General features: G+C 44.7%; 2 protein-coding genes across 15 annotated transcripts in view; one reads left to right on the forward strand and one right to left on the reverse strand.

Annotated features, from left to right (window-relative positions):
• TERT (telomerase reverse transcriptase) overlaps window positions 1-27,187 on the forward strand; it is an 84,848-nt gene that overhangs the window by 51,581 nt on the left and 6,080 nt on the right. For 2 of the 12 annotated variants that reach the window (XR_014529588.1, XM_083519046.1), the window contains exon 16: window positions 2,867-2,986. The exons of 6 other annotated variants lie outside the window; for them this stretch is intronic. Coding sequence is in view for 3 of the 6 variants with exons in the window: in XM_083519046.1 (XP_083375172.1) it covers window positions 2,867-2,970 (104 nt within the window). In the remaining 3 variants the exon portion in view is untranslated. Of the gene's footprint in view, window positions 1-2,866; window positions 2,991-4,538; window positions 4,576-7,033; window positions 7,622-27,187 lie in introns of those variants that run through there. 4 more of the 12 variants (XR_014529592.1, XR_014529593.1, XM_083519045.1 and 1 more) reach the window with 3 other exon arrangements.
• LOC310714097 (sodium-dependent neutral amino acid transporter B(0)AT3-like) lies at window positions 4,651-26,281 on the reverse strand. 3 transcript variants are annotated; one of them, XM_083519075.1, is made up of 14 exons: window positions 24,952-26,281; window positions 22,758-24,667; window positions 21,861-22,709; window positions 19,659-19,799; window positions 18,724-18,861; window positions 16,547-16,728; window positions 16,074-16,184; window positions 14,911-15,023; window positions 12,329-12,457; window positions 11,775-11,925; window positions 9,066-9,270; window positions 8,185-8,344; window positions 6,558-6,714; window positions 4,651-5,168 (listed from the first exon to the last, which is right to left on the reverse strand). In XM_083519075.1, exons 2-14 carry the CDS (start codon window positions 23,449-23,451, stop codon window positions 4,824-4,826), a joined length of 3,375 nt encoding a protein of 1,124 aa, XP_083375201.1. In that variant the 5' UTR covers window positions 23,452-24,667; window positions 24,952-26,281; the 3' UTR covers window positions 4,651-4,823. The 3 variants fall into 3 exon arrangements, with proteins under 3 accessions (XP_083375201.1, XP_083375202.1, XP_083375203.1); XM_083519076.1 differs by lacking the exon at window positions 24,952-26,281 and having other exon boundaries at window positions 21,861-23,333; window positions 23,382-23,555; XM_083519077.1 differs by lacking the exon at window positions 24,952-26,281 and having other exon boundaries at window positions 23,382-23,508.

Genomic DNA, 27,187 nt, shown 5'->3' on the forward strand with positions numbered 1-27,187 from the left:
CTTTTTTTAAAAAATGCCTCCTCCAAAGGTCTTATCTTACTACACTCGGGATTATATAGCTATATATGAAACTTCATGCTTATCAGTTAATATCTTCACCCGCCTCCACGAAAATAGCTGTTTACTTGGCCGTTTTCCTATGTCATGAAGGCTGAAATTTCAATTCAGTGTAGGGTCAAGATATTAACTGATATGCAAGGAATTTCAGATATAGTTATATAATCCCTAGTGTATTAAGACCTTTGGGGCAGGCATTAAAAAAAGTTTTTAATGAACCACCCTACTGCCCTACCTTCTGCTGTGCTTCCCGGGTCCTGGATAGTCGGCCTATGTGAAGAAAATGAGACTAGGCCGAGTAGATTAGGCCTTGCCCTACCTTAGCCCCGCCCTCTGCCCACAGCTGATTGGCCAGCTGGTTTGGGGGCGGGGCAAAGGCAAGGCAAGGCCGAATCTACTCGGCCTAGTCTTATTTTCTTCACATAGGCCAACTTTCTGGGCTGATGAGGAGGCTTGCTAAGGCCGCTGCCTGTCCTTTGGGCCCCAATTCCCCCTCAGAAAGCCTCTGCTGCCCCCGAAAGTGGAGTGTGCGGGGCACTGGCAGTGCTGGCACCCCGTTTTGCCCACGCGTAGCGCTGGGAGGAGCAGCTCAGCACCACCCTGGGCGCTCAGCAGGCCGGCCTCCCCTTTGCCCCCAGTCTCCCCTACATGAAGCCAGGACACCCCTCACTAAGCCACACACCCCAGTCTGCCCTGCATGAAGCCAGGACACCCCCTCACTCAGCCACACACCCCAGTCTGCCCTGCATGAAGCCAGGACACCCCCTCACTCAGCCACACACCCCAGTCTCCCCTGCATGAAGCCAGGACACCCCCTCACTCAGCCACACACCCCAGTCTCCCCTGCATGAAGCCAGGACACCCCCTCACTCAGCCACACACCCCAGTCTCCCCTGCATGAAGCCAGGACACCCCCTCACTCAGCCACACACCCCAGTCTGCCCTGCATGAAGCCAGGACACCCCCTCACTCAGCCACACACCCCAGTCTCCCCTGCATGAAGCCAGGACACCCCCTCACTCAGCCACACACCCCAGTCTCCCCTGCATGAAGCCAGGACACCCCCTCACTCAGCCACACACCCCAGTCTCCCCTGCATGAAGCCAGGACACCCCCTCACTCAGCCACACACCCCAGTCTCCCCTGCATGAAGCCAGGACACCCCCTCACTCAGCCACACACCCCAGTCTGCCCTGCATGAAGCCAGGACACCCCCCTCACTCAGCCACACACCCCAGTCTCCCCTGCATGAAGCTAGGACACCCCCTCACTCAGAGTGGATGGGGAAAGTAAAACCATTTTTGCAGGCAAAAAAAAAAATCAATAGGTGGGTGACAAGAAATTTTCTGCACCAGGTACCACCTGACCTTCCTATGCCTCTGAGCTTGCGATGTTATTGGCTCTCACATTCAGAAGCTGGGTATCAAGTGCAGACAAACCAAGTGATGCACATGCACACATAACTGAGCCATAGGTCAAAACCAGCTTTAACAGCATGATTTCAAGACTCAGGAGCACTTTCCAGGGTCTGAAAACACGACATCGCGACAAGAGACGTTGACATGCACAAACGTCAAGAGAAAGATGTATGTATTGCCATACAGGCAATAAGAGGAGCCTTGTGTGTTATATATGGGTTGTAGGAAACGAAATACCCCAATTCTTCTCCCTTGCGCCATAGTTGCCTCTCCATTCGGCTCTGACAGCTACGCCAGCCAGCTGCCACCATTGTGTTTCACAAGTATCACTGCTGGTGCAAAGCGTCCCCTTCTGTTCACTAGATGGGCAAAGTGCTGTTGGCAGGACGCCCAGCAACAGCAGTCAGCAGAAAGCCCCCAAATGGAGGGAAGGCCAACCTGGTCCCTTGCGTGTTACATGATAGCCTGATGTGAGCCCAATTGCTGCACCCAACTGGTACAGAGATTGCCCTGACTGCCCTCCTTCCAGAAAACCCTGTCAGGTTTGCCTTGGGTTTGGCTTGCCGCCTCAGTATGCAAAGGAGTCTTCTGCCACAAGCAAAGTGCAGTAATGCTAATGAGTCACATTTAAGTGACTCTAATACCTGTGTTCAGAATTACTGTTTGGAATAAATAGCACCAAGTATTTAACTTGTCAGAGCTGCAAAGTATTTTGCATGCATTATATTTGTAATCCTTAAAACAGTCCGGTAAGCTGGGCTTATAAATCATTTAGAGATTTTATTACAATCAAGCAGTATATAATTTTTGTTAAACAAATACAATTATTTCCCTTGTACTTTTGAGGGGCATAGTTCTTGCAATAAAAGCTAATCTGTTACATGTATTTGTGATTCTCGAGGGCATTGAACTATTTTTAAAGAGCCTTGTTGCAGATTTGAGCCATATAATTCCTTTTTATATATATTAGAGATGGGCAAGTTCATGGTCAAACTACAAAACTTTCTCTCCTAGGAGGCAGTGATGGTCACTAAGTTGGTTGGCTTTAAAAGAGGATTAGAATAATTCATGGGGAAGGAGATGGGTACTAGCCGTTATGACTATTGCTCTCCCTCCATTGTGGGAGGCAGCACTGCTTCCAAATACTGGAAACCATGGGGGGGTGCTTGAAGCAGCTAGGAAGCCTGCTCCCCATCACGTGCAATTTCAAAATGTCCTTGGGAGTGTAGGGATGGGGTGTGCAAGTGTACCATGTAGCTCAGAGGCATTGCATTAGCAAAATATGGCCGCCCTCATTTTAAAAGACAGCCTGCGGACCACCGAATAGCCCTGTTTGGAATGACTTGTCTATTGGAGAAGCGATTGGTTGATTTTAGCATTCATCTTTTCAGGTGAAATACAGTTGCTCCGGCAAATTCCAGAAGCTTCTGTACAGCTCCTGAAGGAATTAACAGAACCACCACTATATGAAGATTTCAAAGCCATTCTGGATTGATAGATGCGGTCATATTGTAGGTAAACTGTTTTATTTTTCCTTTAAAAAAGAAAATGAAATAAATAGCTAAGTCAACCTCCTGTATCCCAAAGCAGGAAAAATGTAGTAATTTGGTGCCTGAAAGTATGCTTAGTGCCATGAATAAAGGTAAAGGGACCACTGACCATTAGGTCCAGTCGTGGCCGACTCTGGGGTTGCGGCGCTCATTTTGCTTTATTGGCCGAGGGAGCCGGCGTACAGCTTCCAGGTCATGTGGCCACCATGACTAAGCCGCTTCTGGCAAACCAGAGCAGTGCACGGAAATGTGTTTACCTTCCCGCCGGAGCGATACCTATTTATCTACTTGCACTTTGATGTGCTTTCGAACTGCTAGGTTGGCAGGAGCAGGGACCGAGCAACAGGATCTCACCCCGTCGCGGGGATTTGAACCGCCAACCTTCTGATTGGCAAGTCCTAGGCTCTGTGGTTTAACCCACAGTGCCACTCGTGTCCCAGTGCCATGAATACATGAGCTCAAAGTGACATTCTCAAAGTATTTTATCAGCAAAGTAAGTAATGGAATATGCTCCATTTTTATTTCTATTTTTAACTGTGTTAAAAATTCACCTACCCTGGAATTGTCAAGGGGAAATATATTTTTCTGTAATCCAACAATGGTGAGATGCCTATTCTGGCATCTTGCCTACAAAGTGATCTATGGCTGCAAGTTTCTGTGTTCCGTTCACTAAGTCTTGTTTGCGTAAATCACTTAGAAAAATGTGACCTCTGTTTTAAAAACTCAGTGGCACATTATTTTATGATTGTGGCTGTCAGAACCATGTGGTTTTCCTTAACCCTTGCTCGGTAATCCTCAGATCATTTGCATGTTTGAGACTATTACTGTATTGCACATGGCCTTTTAGCAAGAACAGTTGTTGTATCTTTCTTGGTAAATCTGAACAATCTGTATGAAGGATGAATGGCATGGCCGAGTTCAGGTGGTTAGATATAAATAAAGTACTGATTCTGTCCAAACTAGTTTACATTTCTACAAATAAATGGGATGTTCTATTGGCTATAGGGGAAATCATCATAAAAAAGACTCAGATCTCCAATTTAGAAAATACAATTTGTGACTTAATGAGTTGTGCCTTCTAAATTCCAGTTATTATTTGTGTGTGTGTGTGTGTGTGTGTGTGTGTGTGTGTGTGTGTGTATTGTAATGGTAGTGCCTGAAAAGATCCGTGGAATTACAGAGCTACCTCGGGTTAAGAACTTAATTCGTTCTGGAGGTCTATTCTTAACCTGAAACTGTTCTTAACCTGAGGTACCAATTTAGCTAATGGGGCCTCCCGCTGCCGCCACACCGCCACCGTGCGATTTCTGTTCTCATCCTGAAGCAAAGTTCTTAACCCGAGGTACTATTTCTGGGTTAGCGGAGTCTGTAACCTGAAGCGTCTGTAACCAGACGTACCACTGTACCATGTTCTGTCCACTTATAATGACATAATTTTGTAATCAGGCCCTAGCAGTTTTCCCCTTTCTAAATCTCACGCACCGAATGGCCTTAGGCGAAGCACGTCTTTCAGATTCAGCCCCCACACCTGCAATATAGGGATAAGAATGTGGACCTGCCCTATACGGTTGGCGTGGTAAGACTTACAAGATAATTATGTGTTACGTATTATGAACAGTCTTGAGTGCTATATATAAAGATGCATTTATTGAAAAAACGGTTTTACATAGAAATCCTTACATTCTTACTGATTGAATACCTTAAATTTGAGGATACATGTGTGTGTGGGGGGGGGGTTAATGGTCAGGATAGGATGGGGAAAACAAGGGTGACCAGATTGCTGAAACAAAAGTTAAGATCAGGTGCTACTGGTGATACCAGGGATACCAGTGCTACTGGTGATACCAGGGATACCGGTGCTACTGGTGATAACAGTGCTACCGGTGCTACTGGTGATACCAGGGATACCAATGCTACTGCTTATACCAGGGATACCAGTGCTACCGGTGCTACTGGTGATACAAAGGATACCAGTGCTGGTGTCTGGATGTATTATTTGTAGCCGTTTCCTTTTCAGTACGATTCTGCAAAGTTGGTAAATGGCTCCGAAAGGGATCAACAAACATGGTACACTTTCCAGCATGATAGAGATGACGACAGCCCAGGGAGGATACTTTTTTTGCTCTTTTGCGGGAAAATATACCTTTGGGAGAAATGAATGTATTGAATGAAACCACACTAAACAGCACAATTTTCTATGTGTTTACTCAGAAGCAAATCCCATCAAGTTAAATGAGGATTGCTCCCAGGTAAGTGAAGACAGGAATTACAGCTTGTTAATACTTCAAAGTGGGAGCTAAGCAAAGGTTGGTATCACTCCAAAAGGGAAAGGGAAGACTCCTGAGTTGCATGCAGTGTAGGGCTAAGACTATGGCTTCAGCAGCACAAGGATGTCTCCTCACATGATGGGATGTTCTCTTCTCCACTGGTGCACCTCCTAAATACCTTCTAGGGATTTCCCAATCCCTCTGGAGCAGGCATCTCCAAACTCGGCCCTCCAGATGTTTTGGGACTACAACTCCCATCATTCCCAGCTAACAGGACCAGTGGTCAGGGATGTTGGGAATTGTGGTCCCAAAACATCTGGAGGGCCGAGTTTGGGGGTGCCTGCTCTGGAGCAAATTTTGGGATGCCATGGGAGGGGGGGGGGAGTCCAATTGTGCTAGTGGCGTGTTGTCACTAACAAAAAGTAATTTTTTTATGAATGTTCACTCCTGTCACACCAAATGGTAAAATCTGAAAACTCATGAAGCTGAACAGATCTGGGACTGGTCAGTGTAAGAGTGTGCCTTTGTGGGTAAAGTCAAACCATTAGAGAGTTACAGCACCTACTGTGGCTGTACAGAAAAAGCATGTTTGCTGCTACAGGTGCGCTATGGCACTCCTTTCTGCGTCCCACCCCCAGCGGTCATTCCTCCTCTGTCCACTACTATGGATACACACCCTGACTGTCTTTCTCCAGGCAATACCTTCTTGTAATAGGTTCATACGCAAGTTTGCTGGCTGACTACACGTACAGCAGACACACACCTCCTGTGCCCCACAAAGAAGAAAACAGCCCAGCAGGCATGTAGGGTTCTGTAAAGCCTGTTTTAGCTTGGTGTCCTAGATAGCAAGAGCCAGGATCACTGTCAAGCCCTTGATGGGCTGTAGTATATGACTGATGGCATCTTTGGGCTTGGTGTGAAGAGGATGTCTGTTTATTCAACCTGCTTTTAAGTTGCTCTTCAGGAATGCTCTTAGAGCAGCTTACAGCAGAGTAATAAAATCAAAATGTAAAACCATTTATTAAATGTCCGGCTGAAGCAAAAGTGGTAGGACATTAAATAAAAAGGCCAACATAAAACATCCTCAGTTGATTATACTTAATAATTTTATTATTTATACCCCGCCCAGGAATTCTGTGCTTAAGCAGAGCATCTTTATCAATTCAGGAGTTCATAGCAGCAAGATTGGAGTGAGAGCTCAATCCCCCCCCCCATGAATGCAAATTAGGGAAAGACTAGTAATGACTTGTATAAAGGTAACTTACATAATTTGGGTTCCAAGTATAGTACTTTGATGGTGGCTCAACTAGTACATAGGACAAAAAAATTAGGAACATTATCACTGGGGAGAAAAATTGCCATGTTGCCTTCCAATAGCCTTTTAGTGGTCTTCCTATCATATCTTTCACATCTGCACTGAATCTGTTAATGAAATGGATACATTTAATGAGTGATCTGTGGACAATTCACTTGCATGCAACCTTATTAAAAATGAAGCCAGCTAAACTTCTGTTTCTCCTCTGACCGCATGCCTGCTCATCACTTGATGAAAGCAGGAACAAGCAGAGCAGCTACATAAGCATCACTCAAAAGAGGGAAACACAAACAAAAGAGGTTTCAGGCTGGCGTAAAACGTTTATGTACTAATTTAGAAATGATTTCTGTGACTGAAATAGAAATGTATTACATGTCTCCATAGTGGGGAAGACTGACCAGCTAGCCTGTTCCGTCTCCTTTCCAGGTTTTAACTGCTGGTGGGAAACTTTGAGGCCTCTGCTCTCCCTGCCTAGAGTTCTTAATCTTTTAAACCAGAGGGATTTTCAAATCAAGGACTACCTCAAATAGAGATCTATCCTCTCTGACAGCTGCTTGGGCTGTTAAGAAGGCCATATGCACCCTCCAAAATCAAATGATCTTTTACACAAATGAATTAAACACAACAGATAGGAAACCTTTATCCTATTGCAAATTTTGGGGTGTATATCCCCAAATTATGCATAAGGCTGCAAACCTTAGTTGGAATCGTATTCCCACTGTATGCAATGGAATTTATTTCTGAGCAGGGGTACATGGTTTATACTTCAAATACAATAACCAGGTATCTCTTGCTGCACCTAGGCCAGTAAGAGATCTGGCAGACACCCTCACTTTTTACTTTCCTGCCTCTCTTAAAGATCAGGCCTTCATTGCTTTTTAATGTTTTGATTAGCCAGCCACTTCCATAATTATTGGTACTGCTTGTACCGTAATTGTATTTTATGTTGTGCATCACTCCAGTGTTTTATTTGGCAGTACAAAAATGCTTTTCTAAATAAATAGACTAAATAAAGGCTTGTTGCTTAGAATGTTGTTTTCACAGGATAAAGGAGGGAAATGGAAGTGTCACACCTCACCAGCTTATCAATGGGCTTGGTTCTCATGATCCCTATGATGGGGGGGGGGGCTGGTAAATCTGGGTCCTGGGCCATACCACTTCAAATAGCAATGGCTGTTGGCGACTGTACCTCTTCAGACTGAATGCCCCTCATATTAAACATAACGGCTCCCCCCATGGATGAGTATTCAGTTTTGAAACACAACTCACTAAAGCAGTCTGAAGCAGTCCTGATTAGACACCAGTTTACCTTGTAAACCCTCTTCAAGCATTAGAGTTAGTTTCCATGTAAGTGGGAGAGCAGGCGGGGCGGGGGGGGGGCGGGCAAGGCACTCCATCACTAAAAAATCCTGATTTGCATCACAAGATGTAGGTGGATTGCCTAGCTTCTCCATAGTGTGTTCATTTCTCAATAGAAATGCTTAGTTATGAATACAGCCTGACGTGTTCATCTGCCTTGAGTTGCTTGTGCACCTAATGGCTTATCCAGATAAATATGCGAAGAAACATAGCCATACCTTTTTAGTCCATAAATAAATACAATACCGATCAGTTCAAAGAAAGTGATGACTAACAAAGGCAGGGTCCCAGCATAGGCATCAAACATCTCAAGCCAGTAGTTTCCTGATCTCAGAGCAAAAAGCAGGCCCAGCAGAAAAGCAGAAAGGCATATTAAACCTACAGACAACAACATTCATTAGTCAATTTATACACATGAAATAAAAGAAAACCTAACCATTGGTGTTTACATGTGCGTTTATAATCAATACCAACACGTCTGTTCCGTTCTTGCCAAACACCCAAGTTTTGCCACTCACCTATCCTTAATGGTTAATGGGTGCAATGTGGCATCATTAAGACTGTACAGTTTCTGCTCACCAGATTATTGTTATTGTTGTTATTACTGTTTATTAATTTATATAGTGCCCTTCAGAGATATCAGGGCAGTTCACAAGATAAAAATACAGGATAAAAGCACAAAATAAATAGAACAAAAATGAAACAATCACCCCCGCTCACACAAACACATTTAAAAGGCCATAGAATTAGCCCAAGATCTGGTTGAAGAGGAACTTTTTTTGCCTGGCTCGTAAAGATGTATAATGAAGGTGGCAGCCAAACCTCCCTGGGTAGGTTAATGAAACTGGAAAGAACGTATCTTGAAACAACAGTAGCAACTATAAGAATGAGAAATGAGCCAGGATATTCCCCCATCGAAATACTGTCTTGCCCACGAACCCTATCTCAGCCCCAACCTGCAATACAGAGATAATGTTAAGCTGCTGTTGTTTTTGATTGCTGAAATAATGTAGGTGAAGCACTTTGAACCGAGTAAAGCACCGTATTACTCTTGAGCATTGTTATCAGCAAAGAAAAGGATTTGAGGAAGATGCCTTACCACATATAGCCTCCTTGTATATGTATCTAGACACAGTGGGAGATTCTGTGAAAGGCGTCAAGATACTTTGAACGAGTCCAAAAATGGAAGATATACCAAGACTGAACAGCATAAGAAAATACATAACCGCCCAAGTGTTTGATCCAGGCATCTTAAGCATGATTTCAGTGAACACAATAAAGGCCAAGCCGGTTCCAGAAACACTCTGCAAAATTCACAAATAATGGTAAAAACTGTCAGATTGATTTCTGAGTTTCATTTATTCTAATGCAGAGGCAAAATGTTGTATTACTCAACATTTAGCCATCATCTGGAATAACATACAGCCATTACCAATTACAAGTTCATATTGGGGGGGGGGGAAACAAAAAACCCTCTTGACCTTGACCTTCAACACCTGAGATGTGCATTTTTAGGACTCACCATAAAGGTAAAGGGACCCCTGACCATTAGGTCCAGTCATGGCCGACTCTGGGGTTGTGGCGCTCATCTTGCTTTATTGGCCGAGGGAGCCGGCGTACAGCTTCCGGGTGGTCAGCATGACTAAGCCGCTTCTGGCGAACCAGAGCAGCCCAGTGGTATTAAGTTGCCGTAATCTGTTTTTAGTGTTGCATTTTAAATTGTTGTCACTTGCCCAGGGATCTAAGGGTGAAATGGGCACAGGACATTGGGTATAATATTATGTTTGCTGACTGGGAAAGGTTATGGACCACCGGTGTGAGGTTCACGGCCTGTAGTGCCTTGAAAGAAAATATTATGAAAATGATTTATAGGTGGTACATGACCCCAGTCAAGCTTGCAAAAATATACCATTTGCACGACAATAAATGTTGGAAATGTAAGGAGACTGAAGGAACATTCTTTCACCTTTGGTGGACTTGCCTGAGGGTCAAGGCCTTTTGGGAAATGATTTACAATGAGTTAAAAATGGTATTTAAGTATACCTTTCCTAAGAAACCAGAGGCCTTCCTTTTGGGCATTGTCAGCCAGAGGGTGTTAAAGAAGGATCGAACTTTTTTTATGTATGCAACAACAGCAGCAAGAATACTCATCGCAAAACATTGGAAGACACAAGATTTGCCCACGCTGGAAGAATGGCAGACGCAATTGATAGACTACATGGAGCTAGCTGAAATGACTGGTAGAAACCGAGACTTGGGAGAAGAGACAGTGGAAGAGGACTGGAAAAAGTTTAAGGACTATTTACAAAAACATTATAAGTTGTATGAATGTTAAGATAATGCACGATAGAAAACAACACGGCATCAGTAATTTAGTTGAAAGATATTATGAGAATAAGTGAGGTTTAAGAAAAGGATGAAACCTGAAGTAATATTATGTTTAAGTTAAGCAGTTAAGTATTTGACAAAAAAAAAATTAAAGTTTGAGACATAATATTCGAGAATTACAAAATAAGAATTGAAACAAGGTAACAAATTGCTGTTCATAATTTTATTAGTGAGAATGCAGGAAAGGGAGATATGAGGAAGTCCTAAAGCTATCAAAATATGATTTATGGACTGTGGTTTTTGTTCTATGTTCACTTTTTTTGCTCTTTTTCTTTTCTGTTCTTTTATGATTGTTATTTCTTGGTGATGGTACTTTATATGTTTGATTTCTTTTTTGTTGAAAATTTTGCAATAAATATCTTTTTTTAAAAAAAGGGATCTAAGGGTGAAGGAATGGTGATAAAATAATAAAAAAGCAGCCACCTAAGCTCACAGGTTGCTTTCTGTAGTTCTTTTCGTGCTCATACGTGCAGACACAGGTATGGTTTCTGCGTGTCTCTGCAGAATTATAAGGGGAAACTTCTCAAGCTGGACTAGAGTTTTGGTGGGTACCCTGAGCCCCATCTTCTGTGTGCAAGTATTTGTGGCTAAAAAAGTGGCCATGGAACACCCCAGTAACAGTAGTTGTAGGGGGGAAGGTAGATTGTGTTTCTTCGGAGATAACCAGGCAAACAACTTGTGGTCTCTGTGCACTCATACATATGGGCAGAGTAACAAGCTTGTTTACCAGAGACACAGCAGCTTGTATGAAACCAAAGAGCTCTTCTGGAAGAATTTACTGCCTGGGTCATTACATCAACGGTAGCTGAAGAGCCAGGGCTGTGACCACCATGCAGCATGGCAGAGGTCCAGCAGAGAAACTACAGAAAAATGCAGTGGAAGCTGCAGAAACCTTCATGGAATGTGACCAGAGAAGGAAGCTCCATTCATTCATAACAAAGCTGTTGTCACAGTCAGTGTTGTCTGTCATCGCTTCCTCTCAGGTGAGGTTGCATTGCTCACCTGGCTTCCCAAAATACCACATGCTGATGTGAAGGAGAGGAGCAAGGCGGCAGGGAGGTTGGCATGGTGCAAGTGCTGCAACAGGAGCAGCGGGTGGCTCTGCCACAGCAGCCACCCTCGCCAAGCACCCCACCGTCTTGTCCTTCCCCATAAGCAATGGCAACATGCACTGTTGGGAAGCTGGGAGAGCAACATAGCCCCACTTCTGCCACCCTACTGGTCCCTACTCAATGCACTACCTGTCATGGCAAAAACCGCAAAATAGGTGCCATGGCAGAAAAAGAGCATATGAATGCCATCAGGAACTAATGCCGTGTCTGTGGCAATAGCCCCAAGCAAGTGGAGTTGTTTTGGCGACTACAAAATCATTGCATACTGTACTTTTACAATTGGATCATTTTGTAATGGAGTACAATACCTGATCAAGGAAATATTGGAGATCACAATTTGCCAGGTTGAGAGATGTAAGTTTATTGATATCTGTTCCGTTCAAGTAACTGAGCCAAGATGCGCCGCTGTCTACAGTGATGCTTTCGTTCCTGAATGCCTTGGTGATGTATTTAACATTTCTGTCAGTAAAGGCAGGAATGGTACGAATTATTTGCATTGCCACAGTCTCAAAGAAAAACAACAGCAATTTGCTTCAAATAGGGGCAGGCCAGGGTGGAATGGGTTTATGCGCAACCACTGACGTGCGCTGGGACCAGGAACGCAACCCCCACACAAAAAGGAAGTTGCCTGTATACCTGAATTAATGATTATGCACATGGAACATGCAGGATTGTATACTTTGTGTTCTATGCTACAATCTTATTTTAATTCTGCCCTCTGGGGTCCCCTAAACTGGTTTAAAGGGGGGGGGGAGAGAAATGACACTAAATTTTAGACAATGAAAAACAAAACAAATTGTGAACAGAGGGCTTGGACCAACACCTTAAATTGGTTCCTAACTGTGAAACTTGAATGGCTCACCTTTCCAAGCATTCTTCATAGGCCACTGTTGCTTTGAACCCCAGAATTGAAAAAACTGGGATTGACGCAAACAAAGAAGTCAAAGAGTTTATTGTTGCTATCATGACAGCATCCATTTCACAGTCATTACTAGGAAAAACAAGTACATAACAACCCGATTAAATGTTACAAAGGCCAGCACCAAGTCTGTAACTTCTAATGTTATACATTTATTATTTTATTTGAAGTACTTGTAATCTACTCTTCACTGAATATTTTCAATCCCAGAACAGTAAAAAATAGCAATAGTAGACAGATGGCATGATGCTGTTTTATACTCACAGGAACTTTATGGAGTAAAGCTATATTGAGAACATGCAGCCGCCTCAGTCACTTGCCTTCTGATCAAAAATAAAAACTCTCAAGTCAGGGCTCTGCAGCTGACTTCAGTGGGACTCATTAATCATAAATCTGCTGCACTTCCCAGCGTGGCCGCGTGGCCACCCACTCCCCACCAGGGGCGGGGGACTTTGTCCCCCGTTGCCTGGGGGATCCCGGCCATGTCAGAGCCCGGCCAGCCAACCCCCGCTGGCCAGGGGGCATGGCCGGGGCCGTTTAAATGGAGGAGTGAGCCAGAGGACTTCCTCTTTGGCTCGCTTCCTCAATCACCCGCTCTCCCTCCCTATTTTGCAGGTTAGGCTATGGCCTTGCTATGGACTTCGGTTGGTCGCCTTGGTTGTCCGAGGGGCCTGGTAGGAATTTTTCCACTTGGCAAATTGGCACTGGCCACTTAGTTTTCGCCTACCTCGTAGCAATCGTCACTACTTACCATAGTTTTCGCCATATAGGATGCACTTTTTCCCCTCCAAAAATGAAGGGGAAATCTGGGTGCGTCCTATGGGGCGAATGCAGGCTTTCGCTGAAGCTTGGAGAGCGAGAGGGGTCGGTGCGCACCGACCCCTCTCGCTCTCCAGGCTTCAGGAAGACATCCGCAGCCTAGGCAGCCCACAGAGTTCCCGCAGGGCTGTCCAGGCTGCGGATAGCAGCTTGCTTCCCGGAGCGCCGGGCACGCTGAAAGTAGAGCACCCCGTGCTTCAGGAACACATCCGCAGCCTAGGCAGCCCTGCAGGAGTTCCCCACAGGGTTCCCCACGCTGCGGATAGCAGCCTGCCGCCCAGCGCAAGGGGCGCCCTGAAGCAGAGCGCCCCTCGCGCCGGGCAGACATCGGCCAGCCCCACAAACTCAGGGGACAGCAGGGAGGCGCAGCGCTGCCATCCCACTGTTCCTCAACCTGGTTCGGTTCCCCGACCTGGTTTTGGAGGGAAAATAAAGGGGAAATTTTTTTCCTTTATTTCCCCCCCCCAAAAAAAAAACTAGGTGCGTCCTATGGGACAGAGCGTCCTATGGGACGAAAAATACGGTAGTTAGGGTTGCAGTTAGGCATTGTTTGACCTTGTGTGGGGGAGGGGAGGTGTGGCCATCACCTGCCCCTCCATGCTTAAGGGTATTCCATTAAGGGAACCCGGGGGTTTTGATCTAGTCCAGGGGTCTGCAACCTTTAAGACAAAAAGAGCCACTTGGACCCGTTTTTGAAGAAAAAAAAACCTGGGAGCCGCAAAACCATTGCGACATTTAAAACAAATATATCTCCGGAGCCGTGATCTGACAGCGGGCGGGAAGGTGACGTCGGGATGGTGCGTGACTAACGCACGCACCGCCCCCATGCGACGTCACAGCCAGTACAGCGCCCGCCACAGTGAGGAGTGTCGGGGTGCACAATGCGCCTCCTCCCCTCGCTAGTATCCGCCCCGGAGCCGAGGCAAAGGTGTAAAAGAGCCACATGCGGCTCCAGAGCCGCGGGTTGCAGACCCCTGATCTAGTCTGAAGCCCGGCTGGGGGGCTAAGGCCTTGACATGACCCCGACGGGAACACCAGGGTGAGCTTGAGTTGGTTCGCATCGACAGGGCTCCATCTACCGGTGGCTTACCCTTACTGGACTTCCTGCACAATGGGCAGGAGTCTGATATAGTCAGGTCCAATCAATGCCTAAGCCAATACTGCTCACATTCTGTAATTTCAATAAAGTTGTGGCCAAAATTTGCCCAATAACATAAACCTAATATCCGTATCCTTGTGTGAGTTATTTCCAACGAGGGGGTGGCTGCGGGGTCTCAAGTCAGGGCTCTGCAGCTGACTTCAGTGGGACTCATTCATCATAAAGTATTGCATCTCAAACTTAGCTGAACTTTTCCCACTTCCACATTCACTCCCATCCTTCCTGCAGATGATGTGAAGATCTTCACACGAAGACATGCGTATGCAACCTACCGCTGTTTGTGTGCGACAGCCTGTGTACTGGGGCATCTGCCCAACTCTGACATTGCAGAAAGAACAATAAAGGGCATCTTTGGGACTCACACAGGGAGACATCAAGAGAACAGAGCCAACCGCTTTTCCTGGGCTCCAGTGTGGGTTGAATGAGAATTGAGTCTTGTCTCCAGAGATCACTGAGGCGCTATCTCATAGAAGTCAATTTGACTGCGTCAAACAACTCCTCTCCACATTGTGAGCGAAAGCTAACAAAACTGCAAGATTATACCTACTTTGACGGGTTGTAGCTTGAATATGCTATGAGTCCCCCACATCCTAAAGAAAGAGAGGAAAAAATCTGGGTGGCTGCATCAAGCCAGGCACGTGGATTGTTGATCTTCTTGAGCTGTGAGAGAGACAGGGAGATATCAGGGCTAAAAACATTATTAGTCTCATAATTCCTGTGCATATTTCACTGATACAGGCCTTCCTGGCAAGCAGTGGAAAATTAGTGTGTTTTCTGAATTCAACAAATTCAGAACAGAACAATGCATTATACTGGCAAACAAGTGTTTCACAAACTGCCTGCTGGGGGCTTGTTGGAGGGGGAGAATCAGTGTGTAGGAGAGAGCGCTTAACTCTTTCCATGTTTGGCGATAGTCCCTTACAAATGCTCACTAGAGTGCTTTTACCTTCACTTGCACATCTTCCACTCTTGGACCCTGCCAGACGGAGAAACAAAAAGCAGTCCAGGGGAGCATTTGTAGGGAAGAATTGGTGGGCATAGGGAGGATTAAGTACCTGCCCACTGGCTTCCTCTGCAAATGCATCTCTCCATCTCTGCATTCGCCCCAGCATAACAAGTCAAATACAGAACTGGGACACCCCATGCTGACACAATGAAGTGTAGTTCTGCCCAGTCTGCTGAAAAATAAGATTTGACCCAGGGTTGCCTATATTTGTAAGTTCTAGAAAAGGGCATTTTTACACACGTTTCTGTTCTTCATAGATTCTAGAGGGAGTTAACAAAGTACAATTGCCAGAATATGTGTGGATCCCAACTAGTATTAAGTGGTAAACAAAGAAGCAGCATGGAGGAAGGTTCAGCCCGGACACTGAGATCCAGCGCCGAGGGCCTTCTGGCGGTTCCCTCATTGCGAGAAGTGAGGTTACAGGGAACCAGACAGAGGACCTTTTTGATAGTGACGCCTGCCCTGTGGAATGCCCTCCCTTCAGATGTGAAGGAAATAAGCAGCTATCTTCTCTTTAAAAGACATCTGAAGGCAGCCCTGTTTAGGGAAGTTTTTTATATTTAATGCTGTATTGCAGAGTGGCTGGGGAAAGTCAGCCAGATGGGCATTTTTATTATTATTATTATTATTATTAGTCTAAAAGACCTAGTCAGATTTTCTGTACATCATCTGGAATACCAAGGATCAATTGAATAAATACTTGCATTAGGAGTCATGAAGTACACTAATCCGTGAAAGGCTCCTGGGAGAGTCACTCCATAAAGAAGGAATAATGTTAGAATTAGGTAAGGAAATGTAGTTGTAACATACATTGCCTAAGAGGAAGAACAAAGCAGAGAAGAAAAAAGTGAGTGTCAGGAACAGGTGAAGGCAACACCATGAAATATATGAGCACTTAAGGTAGATAATATTCTATTTTCTGTCTGGACTGTACCATTTCTGACTGTAGGCAGGTAATAAGATGATCAAATACATGAAAAAAAAAACCCTCCTGCATACCTAGCTTCCTCCCAGACGCATTAGTTTTCAATGGGCAGGTGCCTTTTAAAAATATGATAGAACATTCGTTCATGTGAGCTGCCTTCTGTCTCACATGGTGCAGTCTAAAGATGGCTTTACCACCTCAGTAAGGAGCAGGTCAGTGAAATACAGGTGTCTGGTAATAATCCCTGCTCACCTTTCCAGTCGATTCAATTCCTCGTACTGTACAAATGAACACAAGTAACCAGCAGGCTGCCAAACATAAAACCAGCCACCACTGAAGCGGACCACTGCTTGTAATATCCGTGCTTATGTTTAAAGTGTACCTATACCAGAAATAATTGGTAGGTGTGCTTTTGTTACATTCTTCAATAAGTTCTGAAATAACAAGCACAGAAGGCATTATCAAAACAGATAGAATCATAGAAGAGTTGGAAAGGATCCTGACGGTCAGGAATATGCAGTTGTCCCATTCTGTACCAATTGAGCGTGCAGATGGTATAAAGGTAAAGGGACCCCTGACCATTAGGTCCAGTTGGGGCCGACTCTGGGGTTGCGGCGCTCATCTCGCTTTATTGGCCGAGGGAGCCGGCGTACAGCTTCCGGATCATGTGGCCAGCATGACTAAGCCGCTTCTGGCAAACCAGAGCAGTGCACGGAAACGTGTTTACCTTCCTGCTGGAGCGGTGCCTATTTATCTACTTGCACTTTGATGTGCTTTTGAACTGCTAGGTGGGCAGGAGCAGGGACCGAGCAACGGGAGCTCACCCCATCGCGGCAATTTGAACCGCCGACCTTCTGATCAGCAAGTCCTAGGCTCTGTGATTTAACCCACAGCGCCACTACATTTTAAAAACTCCATTCCATGTTTTGTTTTGTTTTTAAGGAAAATGTGAACCTACCATAAACCCCTCTCTGCTGGAGTTTTAGACTGAGGTATTGTTTAGTTTGGGGAATAGCCTCCTCTTGATTGACAAACAGGGCTTCCCAAAAGAATGACATCAAGAGGAGATGCTTCACCTCAGCTCTTCCAGACCAAGCCTGGAACAAAACTCTCCAGCCCTACATATATTTGTGTTAGGGATGCGACTAGGCACAGCCCCGGGTGAATGGATATGTGCCTTATCCTCTCAAAGCTATTCCATGAAGGGGAAGGGGCAGGAATGGGGCCTTTCTTCAGGCATCAGTTCTTTCTGCACAGGAAGCTCTTGCTTTGGCATAACTAGTAAACTAGCCAGGAGTGGGGAACCTTTGGACTTCTAGCTGTCGTTGAACTACAACTCCCATCAGTCCTAGCAAGCATGGCCTATGGCCCAGGATCGTGGGTGCTGTAGTGCAGTAAGAGCTGGAGGGCGTGAAGATCCACCACAACTGCTTTAAGCTATTGGCCTCATCTACACAGCACTTTAAACCATTATTAAACTAAGCTAGGCCTTAAACATGAACTTACTGCTGCTTCTTTCAGATGGGCAGGGTATAAATAAAAATATTATTATTATTCTACCTCTGCTGCATTACCAAGTGCTTCTCTCAGTTCATATCCTATTCCCTTTTGGTACAACTTACAAGTGCTGCTTTCTCTGTAATTCTGTCCTTTTGGAGCTGTAAGATTTGGGGTGTATGTTCACAGGATGCAACTGCAGACACATGTTCATGAGGACACAGCCTAACTAGGTGAGTCTTGGGGAGAGGTCAATTTAAAGTGCAGTGCATCTGGGTAGGAGGGGGAGCTAACCTCCCCCCTTCTTATCTGTGCTTTTTTATGCAAGAGGAGAAGAGAAGAATTGCATCCACACATTACCATTTACTCTTGCCCTAGTGCGCTCCCAATGGTGGATTTTGAATCCAGAGACATACAACATTACCAAAGATGTAGAGCTAGCCTGGAGATTGTTGATAAATGCTGCTATTGTGTGTGTTTTCCATCAAACCAGCTTCAACCCAAAAAGAATACTTAAGCCACATTTGATGTGCAGTTCAGCTGAGGTGTGTAACAGCGTATGCACAGATGATAGCACCATGAACGGTAAATGGGAGGATTGCAAGCGGGAGGGGAAATGAAGCAAGTAATGCACATTGGGTACAAACATCCCCATCCCGTCTCTGGTGTGCACAAATGCAACCTGACACACAGACACAGCTGATAATGTGTGCATAGCCTACACAGAAAAATGGGCACCTGTAGGGCTTTGTGTCTAGACCTTGCTTATCCCAATCTGTGGCTAGGGCCAAAGGAGGCATGGCAGGAACACACCTGGGTCTGACAGTTGCTGACTGTGGCAGAGTCGGACAAACAATTTAATGCAGTGATTGAAGGATACATAGAAAAGCAGATAGTAATAACAGAAAGCAGCAAGAGACTTGGGAACTCACCTGGTTTGCTGGTATCTGTTGGGCAGGAACTCCAAGGTAATGGGTTTCGGAAAGAGTTTATAAAATACCACAAAATCCAGGCCAAAAGCATATTGTAATAGAGAGCTACTAGGAAGCACACTATCACAGAAGTGTAACCTGTGGAATATACAAGCACATGCAGAACTGGCATGAACAAAGAAAATTGCTTTTTAACATACATATTGCAAGAGTCTGATTCACACAATGGAAAGATCAAATCCAATTACTACCTGAACTCTAGCAGTCTGGAAAACAATATTGCCCTGTGAATTAAACGTTGGTGCTAACAAACTAAGCAGTGGGGTGGGAGGAAGGCAATTCCCATTTTGCCTCAGGTGGTGAAATCACACAGGTTGCCCCTGAGTGGCTCTGTTTATCTTCCACACAGATAGGCATGCAACTGCCTGAGTTTACTACTACTGGGATGTGGGTAGCGCTGTGGTCTAAACCACTGAGCCTCTTGGGCTTGCCAATCATAAGGTCAGCGGTTCAAATCCCTAAGACGGGGTGAGCTCCCGTTGCTCTGTACCTGCTCCTGCCAATGTAGCAGTTCAAAAGCATGCCAGTGCATGTAGATAAATAGTTATCACTGTGGCGGGAAGGTAAACGGCGTTTCTGTGCACTCTGGTTTCTATCACAGTGTTCCGTTGCGCCAGAAGCGGTTTAGTCCTACTGGCCACATGACCCAGAAAGCTGTTTGAGGACAAACACTGGCTCCCTCAGCCTGAAAGCGAGATGAGCACTGCAACCCCATAGTCGCCTTTGACTGGACTTAACTGTCCAGGGGTCCTTTATCTCTTACCCTACTGCTAATGGGTTTGCTATTACAGCCTCATGGAGCCTATGCATTTCCAGGAAGGAGCAATGATTAGAAGATTGTATAGTCACAAGTAAAGGCAGTTGCAGAAACCTACCCAGTCCTCCCAGGTAAGGTGAGATGTGCCACCAGACTTCAATGCTGCCTTTTCTCATGCGTTGCCCTACAGCTAATTCAAGAAAAAATATAGGGGTGCCTTCCAACAGAAACGCAATGATGTATGGAATCAGGAATGCTCCTAGAAACACAATTTCCAAGCATAGTTAGCTCATAACAGTGGCATAGCGTGGGTTGCTGGCACCCAGTGCAGGCAAGCCCCTGACACTGATGGAGCACATCTCCAGCCAAGTGGGGCCTTGCTGTGCCAGCTGCCTGCAGGGGCATGTCTGGCCAGGCCAGGCCAGGCCACACTGGGGATGCTCCTTGTCCCCTCCCTGTGCTCCATGGGCCTGGACTGCTTTGCATCCTTCACCAGGGTGGGGAAGCCAGTGCCTGGGGGGGGGGGGTGCCTGGTTGTGTTCCCTCAGAATTCTACCCCTTGGCCCCACACACTATGCCACTGCTCATGCCCTCCTCCACCTCTAACTTTCTACTAGCATTATCTTTATACCAGCAGCATCTGTCAGGTAAGTATGTTGTACATAAAATAATTATTAAGTAAAGCAAAAAAGCTGTAACAGTTGATTGAGAGAGGATTTTTTTCCCCATATGGTGATAAACTGGGGGTAAGAAAACCTGGGGGGGGGGCGCTACCTTAACTGCTATGGCACCCAGTTGTGGCTCTTGAGAATTTTTCCATGAAGGGACAAGGGTTCTACAGCTAATGATCATTAACTTCCTCCATTGGGGAAGCTGTGATGTTGATTTCAGATTCAAATCGGGACTGCCCCCGCCCCCATGCAAACAATATGAGGGGCAGGGAGGTGTTGTGGAGTGAGCTAATCATGTCCTTCCGCTTAGGGTCTGTGCAAAAAGGCAATAATATACAACTAATTGTTAGAGGGGTTTTTGTGTTTTTTTACTGTGGCATGCATTGAAAGTGCATCTAATTGGTGGGGATTAACCTGCATAAATTAGACCTGCAGTGAGAGATGTAGAAGGTGAAAGTAATGAAAAAAAAGCTGCTTCATTGATTGAGAGTTCCTTGCTGCTGTTTTTGCACTTACATTTTAGCTAGTTTTTTTCATTTTTTTTAAAAAAAATCTGGAATGTAGGGTGGGGGGGGGAGAATCAACTTTGAGGGAAATCAGCTAGAGTCAACTCAGGTGTTCATATCTCCCTTGGTCTACATTCTCAGGTGTAAATTATCTGCTTTCCTTGAGAAGAAGAAGAGATTGGCAAAAAGTTACAACCAGGAATGATGCTGCAAAGGAAGTTGCTCTTGGACAAAGTAGCTTGTTTCTAATCTCTTCAACTTTCAACAAGGAATAATACACATTTTAAAATCATTTATCAGAGTCAAAGCACAGAAACATTTAAAGAACTCTTATTGTCACAGTTGCCTAGAAGCAAGACTATTTGTTTTTCATGTTTCTTGCCAATAGAATATAAATATAAATAAAAATCCATCTCCATTTAGTCAGAGAAAGTAAATAACTCAGACACTAAATCCCTGCAGTGAAACCAAATCAATCAGTAACAATAGATAACAATTCCAACAAGACTTAAAGCTTGGGTTGTAAGTTATTCAGTAATACTATTAAGCGCTGCATGCAAATCAGAGTTGCAGTGAGGCATTGAAGTTAACAGAAAAATTAGGGACATATCTTTCCCAAATTCTCTGTCTTGTTATTTTGCTCTGGGCACATAGCCATCTGTCAATCAGAAGGAAGAGCAGGATGTAAATGGCATTATTTTTTGTTTTATTTAGCAATGAATTTCTCAAACCAAAAATAAAAAAGGACCCCTCCCTTTTACAGAACCTGTGATAGTCTCCTCCTTCTAGCTGTCATCTGCCACAGATGAGGCCATCAGGTGGAGAGTCGCAACATTTAAGTACCTTTACAGCTGCCTCTGCAGAGCCATTTTAGGCCACATTTGTTCCCAGCTCTGGCTTTTTTTGCCATCTCACAAAATCTCCCTTAATGGCTCACAACCCAGGCTAACACCTCACCGGGAGGCTAGCCTGGCTAGTCCAAGAATTAAAAGCACTGATTGAAATTTAAAAAGTTGCTGGATCCAGAGATTAGAGGGGTGTGGCACACCCCAAATACATATTCTTTTAGAACAAGAGGTGCTTGTCATAGTTTAGTCTGAACAATCATGCAACTAATCAATTAAAAGGTGAGTTTTCTCTTACCTCCTCCGTAGGTTTGGCACAAGTATGGAAAACGCCACACATTTCCAAGACCCACAACAAATCCAGCACAGCTTAAAAGGTACTGGAATTTACTATCCCACTTGGGCCTTATGTACTCTTCATCGCTGCCTTCAGATTCATCAGTTTCCATCTTTACTTTATACTCTTCAACGCCACCTTCAGGTTCATCAGTTGCAGGCTTTAATTGATACTCTTCAACGCCACCTTCAGGTTCATCAGTTGCCATCTTTACTTTATACTCTTCAGCGCCGCTTTCACGTTCATCAGTTGCCTTCTTTACCTTAGACTCTTCAACGCCGCCTTCAGGTTCATCAGTTGCCTTCTTTACTTTATCCTCTTCAACGCCGCCTTCAGGTTCATCAGTTGCCTTCTTTACTTTATCCTCTTCCACGCCGCCTTCAGGTTCCTCAATTTCCTTCTTTACTTTATCCTCTTCAACGCCGCCTTCAGGTTCATCAGTTGCCTTCTTTACTTTATCCTCTTCAACGCCGCCTTCAGGTTCATCAGTTGCCTTCTTTACTTTATCCTCTTCAACGCCGCCTTCAGGTTCATCAGTTGCCTTCTTTACTTTATCCTCTTCAACGCCACCTTCAGGTTCATCAGTTGCTTTCTTTACTTTATCCTCTTCAACGCCGCCTTCAAGTTCATCAGTTGCCTTCTTTACTTTATCCTCTTCAACGCCGCCTTCAGGTTCATCAGTTGCCTTCTTTACTTTATCCTCTTCAACGCCGCCTTCAGGTTCATCAGTTGCTTTCTTTACTTTATCCTCTTCAACGCCACCTTCAGGTTCATCAATTTCCTTCTTTACTTTATCCTCTTCAACGCCGCCTTCAGGTTCATCAGTTGCCTTCTTTACTTTATCGTCTTCAACGCCACCTTCAGGTTCATCAGTTGCTTTCTTTACTTTATCCTCTTCAACGCCGCCTTCAGGTTCATCAGTTGCCTTCTTTACTTTATCCTCTTCAACGCCGCCTTCAGGTTCATCAGTTGCCTTCCTTGCTTTATCCTCTTCAAAGCCGCCTTCAGGTTCATCAGTTGCCTTCTTTACTTTATCCTCTTCAACGCCGCCTTCAGGTTCATCAGTTGCCTTCTTTACTTTATCCTCTTCAACGCCGCCTTCAGGTTCATCAGTTGCCTTCCTTGCTTTATCCTCTTCAACGCCGCCTTCAGGTTCATCAGTTGCCTTCTTTACTTTATCCTCTTCAACGCCGCCTTCAGGTTCATCAGTTGCCTTCTTTACTTTATCCTCTTCAACGCCGCCTTCAGGTTCATCAGTTGCCTTCCTTGCTTTATCCTCTTCAAAGCCGCCTTCAGGTTCATCAGTTGCCTTCTTTACTTTATCCTCTTCAACGCCGCCTTCAGGTTCATCAGTTGCCTTCTTTGCTTTATCCTCTTCAATGCCGCCTTCAGGTTCATCAGTTGCCGTCTTTACTTTATCCTCTTCCACGCCGCCTTCAGGTTCATCAGTTGCTTTCTTTACTTTATCCTCTTCAATGCCACCTTCAGGTTCATCAGTTGCCATCTTTACTTTAAACTCTTCAACACTGCCTTTGGGTTTATCAGTTGCCATCTTTACAACCTCTTTTTTTTGCTTTCACCACATATTTCTCCAATATTAGCAGCAGCCAGGCAACTGACCAAGTAAGTAGCGGGGGGGGGGGCAGCAGCAGAGGTATTCTGAACAATGGATGGAACTTCCATCTGCGACATCACACCAAAGAATGCAGATATAACAACCTAGCAACCTACAGCCACACAAATTACAGAGTTGAGATGAGGCACTGAAGTTAACAGAAAAAATCTTACCTCTTGGAAGCAGTGAAGATATAATTTAACCCTTTCAGTCCAAACTCTAAATTGTATTACCATTCACAAAGTTTCCCCTAGCATAGGAAAAAGACCACACGTTTGGTAAGTTTAAAAATTGTTTACTTTCACACTCCTCAAAGGTCAGGTTCATGTGTTTCATAAAAGGTTCCTCAGGCAGTAATATTCACCTTAGTTACAAAGTGGCGAAAGCGCCTAAATTATTGGTATAGGAACTCAAGAATGGATGCTGTGGGCCATGCAGTTGAGCTGGAGCGACCAACTCAAACCTCTTCACATGCCGAGTTTCTCAAGTAAACGGGAGAACAAAGGCTTGATTATTAGTTCCTGCCAAGGTGAGGGGAAGTAGATAGTTAAGCCTGTCAGTACAACATACTCTATGGTATTAACCCCTTCATGCATTAATTAGACTTAAGCATGTTGGTTATATGAGGTTGATTATCCCACAAACCCCTTCTCAAGAAAATGTAACAATTGCATGCACAATAAATGAACCTCCGGGAATAACATCAAAGGTTCTAAAAACTGTTTCTTGGTCAGAATGTCAGCTATCATGTCTTTGGTTTGACAATGCCGCAATTCAAGTCCATCTTGTACCACATCATACACATAGTGGTATTTCACCCCACTATGAGCTTGCAGTTTCTCCAGATCTGGGAGAGCTGTGTACAGCTATTAACCAAATGAAAAACAACAAAGCCAGTGGACCTGATGGGATACCTGCTAAAGTCTTCAAAGTGGGTGGAATTGACCTTACACAACAACTTCATAAGCTCATCGGAAAAATCTGGGAGAAAGAGGAGATCCCAGTATACTTTAGGGATGCCAAAATTATCAGTCTCTTTTAAAAAGGTGAGAGAACAGATTGTGGAAACTATCAAAGGCATCTCTCTATTAGCTGTGGCTGGAAAAATGCAGAGAGCAAAACCAACCCCTGTGTATGGTATTTATTGACCTGACTAAGTCCTGAGCTCCCGCTGCTCGGTCCCAGCGCCTGCCAACCTAGCAGTTCGAAAGCACCCCCGGGTGCAAGTAGATAAATAGGTACCGCTTACCAGCGGGAAGGTAAACGGTGTTCCGTGTGCTGCGCTGGCTCGCCAGATGCAGCTTTGTCACGCTGGCCACGTGACCCGGAAGTGTCTCCGGACAGCGCTGGCCCCCAGCCTATAGATGTGAGATGGGCGCACAAACCCCAGAGTCTGTCAAGACTGGCCCGTTCGGGCAGGGGTACCTTTATCTTTACCTTTTAAGGCCTTTGACACTGTAAACTGTAATACCCTGTGGACTGTCCTTCTGAAAATTGGCTCCCCAGATAAATTTGTGAACATTTGGCTCCTCTATGATATGACAGCAACAATCGCCGGTAACAAGGGCTCTCAAAGTGAACCATTCACAGTGGGATCAGGTGTTAAACAGGGATGTGTTATTGTCCCAACTCTATTCATTATTTTCATTGTCATGATCCTACACTTCATTGGAAGGAAACTCCACACCGGAGTAGAAATCATTAAAGCTCTTTAATCTGAGCAGGCTGTAAGCAAAGAGTAAGGTTACCACAACTTCCATCATAGAGCTTCAGTATGCTGATGACAACTTAGCGTGTGCACGCTCAGAGGATGACCTCCAAACCGTCCTAAATATCTTCGCAGAAGCTTATGAAAAGCTTGGCCTATCACTCAACATCCCAAAAACCAAAGTGCTGCACCAACAAGCAAAAAACAACCCCTCTGTAGCGCCACAAATCCAACTCAATGGGTTACATTGGAAAATGTTGATCACTTCTCCTACCTGGGCAGTTATCTTTCCACAAGGGCTGACATTGATGCTGAAATCCAGCATCGCCTGAGCTCTGCAAATGCAGCTTTCTCCAGATTGAAGTGCAGAGTCTTTGAGGACAGGGACATTCGCAGGGAAACCAAAGTGCTTGTTTAGAAAGCTATTGTACTACCAACCTTACTGTATGCTTGTAAAACATGGACCACCTATAAACGCCATCTCCAACTCCTCGAAAGATTCCATCAACAGTGTCTCCGAAAACATTTACGCATTACCTAGGAAGACAGGCGAACTAATGCCAGTGTACTGGAAGAAGCAAAGATCACCAGTGTCGAAGCAATGATTCTACAACATCAACTTCACTGGACGGGTCATGTTGTGTGGATGCCTGATTATCGTCTTCCAAAGCAACTACTCTATTCTGAACTTAAAAATGGAAAGTGTAATGGTGGTGGTCAACAAAAGAGGTTTAAAGACTCTTTCAAGGCAAATGTAGTAAAAAAACTGACAACTGGGAAACACTGGCCTGTGAGCACTCCAATTGAACAACCATCACCAAACGTGTCATGGGCTTTGAAAACTCTCGAACTCAGGACGAAAGCAGGAAACATGCTAAGGGAAAGGCACACTTGGCAAATCCACACCGTGATCAACTCCCGCCCAGAAACCTGTGTCCCCACTGTGGAAGGACATATGGATCCAGAATTGACCTCCACAGTCACTTACGGACTCACTATTAAAACCGTGTTTATGGAGAACATAAACCGTGTTTATGGACTGATCGCCAAAGAAGAAGAAAAAAGAAGCCTTAACAGAGATTGTGATTGATCATTTAATTTCAATTAGTAAGCAATTTAGAGCAGCTAATTCATTTTCCCTGAGGGGAAAACAAATTTTCTTCATCTGCCCAAACAAGATATTCAGCAAATAGTCCTTGTGGGTAAGGTTGCAACTGTGGATTGGGCAATCAAAGGCATGCTGAGCACAGCATGAGTGAAGAGAGACCCATAAAATAACTTGGGGTGTGTTTCTTTGAACATGTGTACTTACATATTTGGGATCTCAGACAATGTATGGTTATTCTCTCACTTTCAACACAAAGTAAAAAAAGAAGATAACCAACATGATAAGAAAACCCTGTCAGGTGGCTGCCTTGGGTTTGGCTTGCCCCCTCAGTATGCAAAGAAGTTTCTGCCACAAGCAAAGTGCAGTAATGCTAATGAGTCACATTTAAGTAATACCTGTGTTCAAAATTACTGTTTGGAATCAATAGCACCTAGTATTTATAAAGAACTTGTCAGAGCTGCAAAGCATTTTGTATGCATTATATTTGTAATCCTTAAAACAGTCCAGTAAGGTGGGCTTATAAATCACTTAGAGATTTTATGACAATCAAGTAGTATATAATTTTTGTTAAACAAATAAAATTGTTTCCCTTGTACTCTCGAGGGGCATAGTTCTTGCAATAAAAGCTAATCTGTTATACGTATTTGAGAGTCTCAAGCGAATTGAACTATTTTTAAATAGCCATATAATTCCTTTTTATATATATTAGAGATGGGCAAGTTTATGGTCAAACTACAAAACTTTCTCTCCCAGGAGGCAGTGATGGTCACTAAGTTGGTTGGCTTTAAAAGAGGATTAGAATAATTCATGGGGAAGGAGATGGGTACTAGCCGTTATGACTATTGCTCTCCCTCCAC

The sequence above is a fragment of the Podarcis liolepis genome (assembly GCF_965112155.1).
Source record: "Podarcis liolepis genome assembly, chromosome: 8".
Lineage (NCBI taxonomy): Eukaryota > Metazoa > Chordata > Lepidosauria > Squamata > Lacertidae > Podarcis > Podarcis liolepis.

Bases quoted from the DNA above. Each gene is read 5' to 3' on its own strand.
- LOC310714097 (XM_083519075.1), bottom strand. From the start codon at position 23,451: ATGGCAACTGATAAACCCAAAGGCAGTGTTGAAGAGTTTAAAGTAAAG. The intron at 18,862-19,658 runs GTAGGTTTCTGC...TATATTCCACAG, and splicing joins ACCTTACCTGGGAGGACTGG to GTTACACTTCTGTGATAGTG. The intron at 9,271-11,774 runs GTATTGTACTCC...TGAATTTTGCAG, and splicing joins TCCAATATTTCCTTGATCAG to AGTGTTTCTGGAACCGGCTT.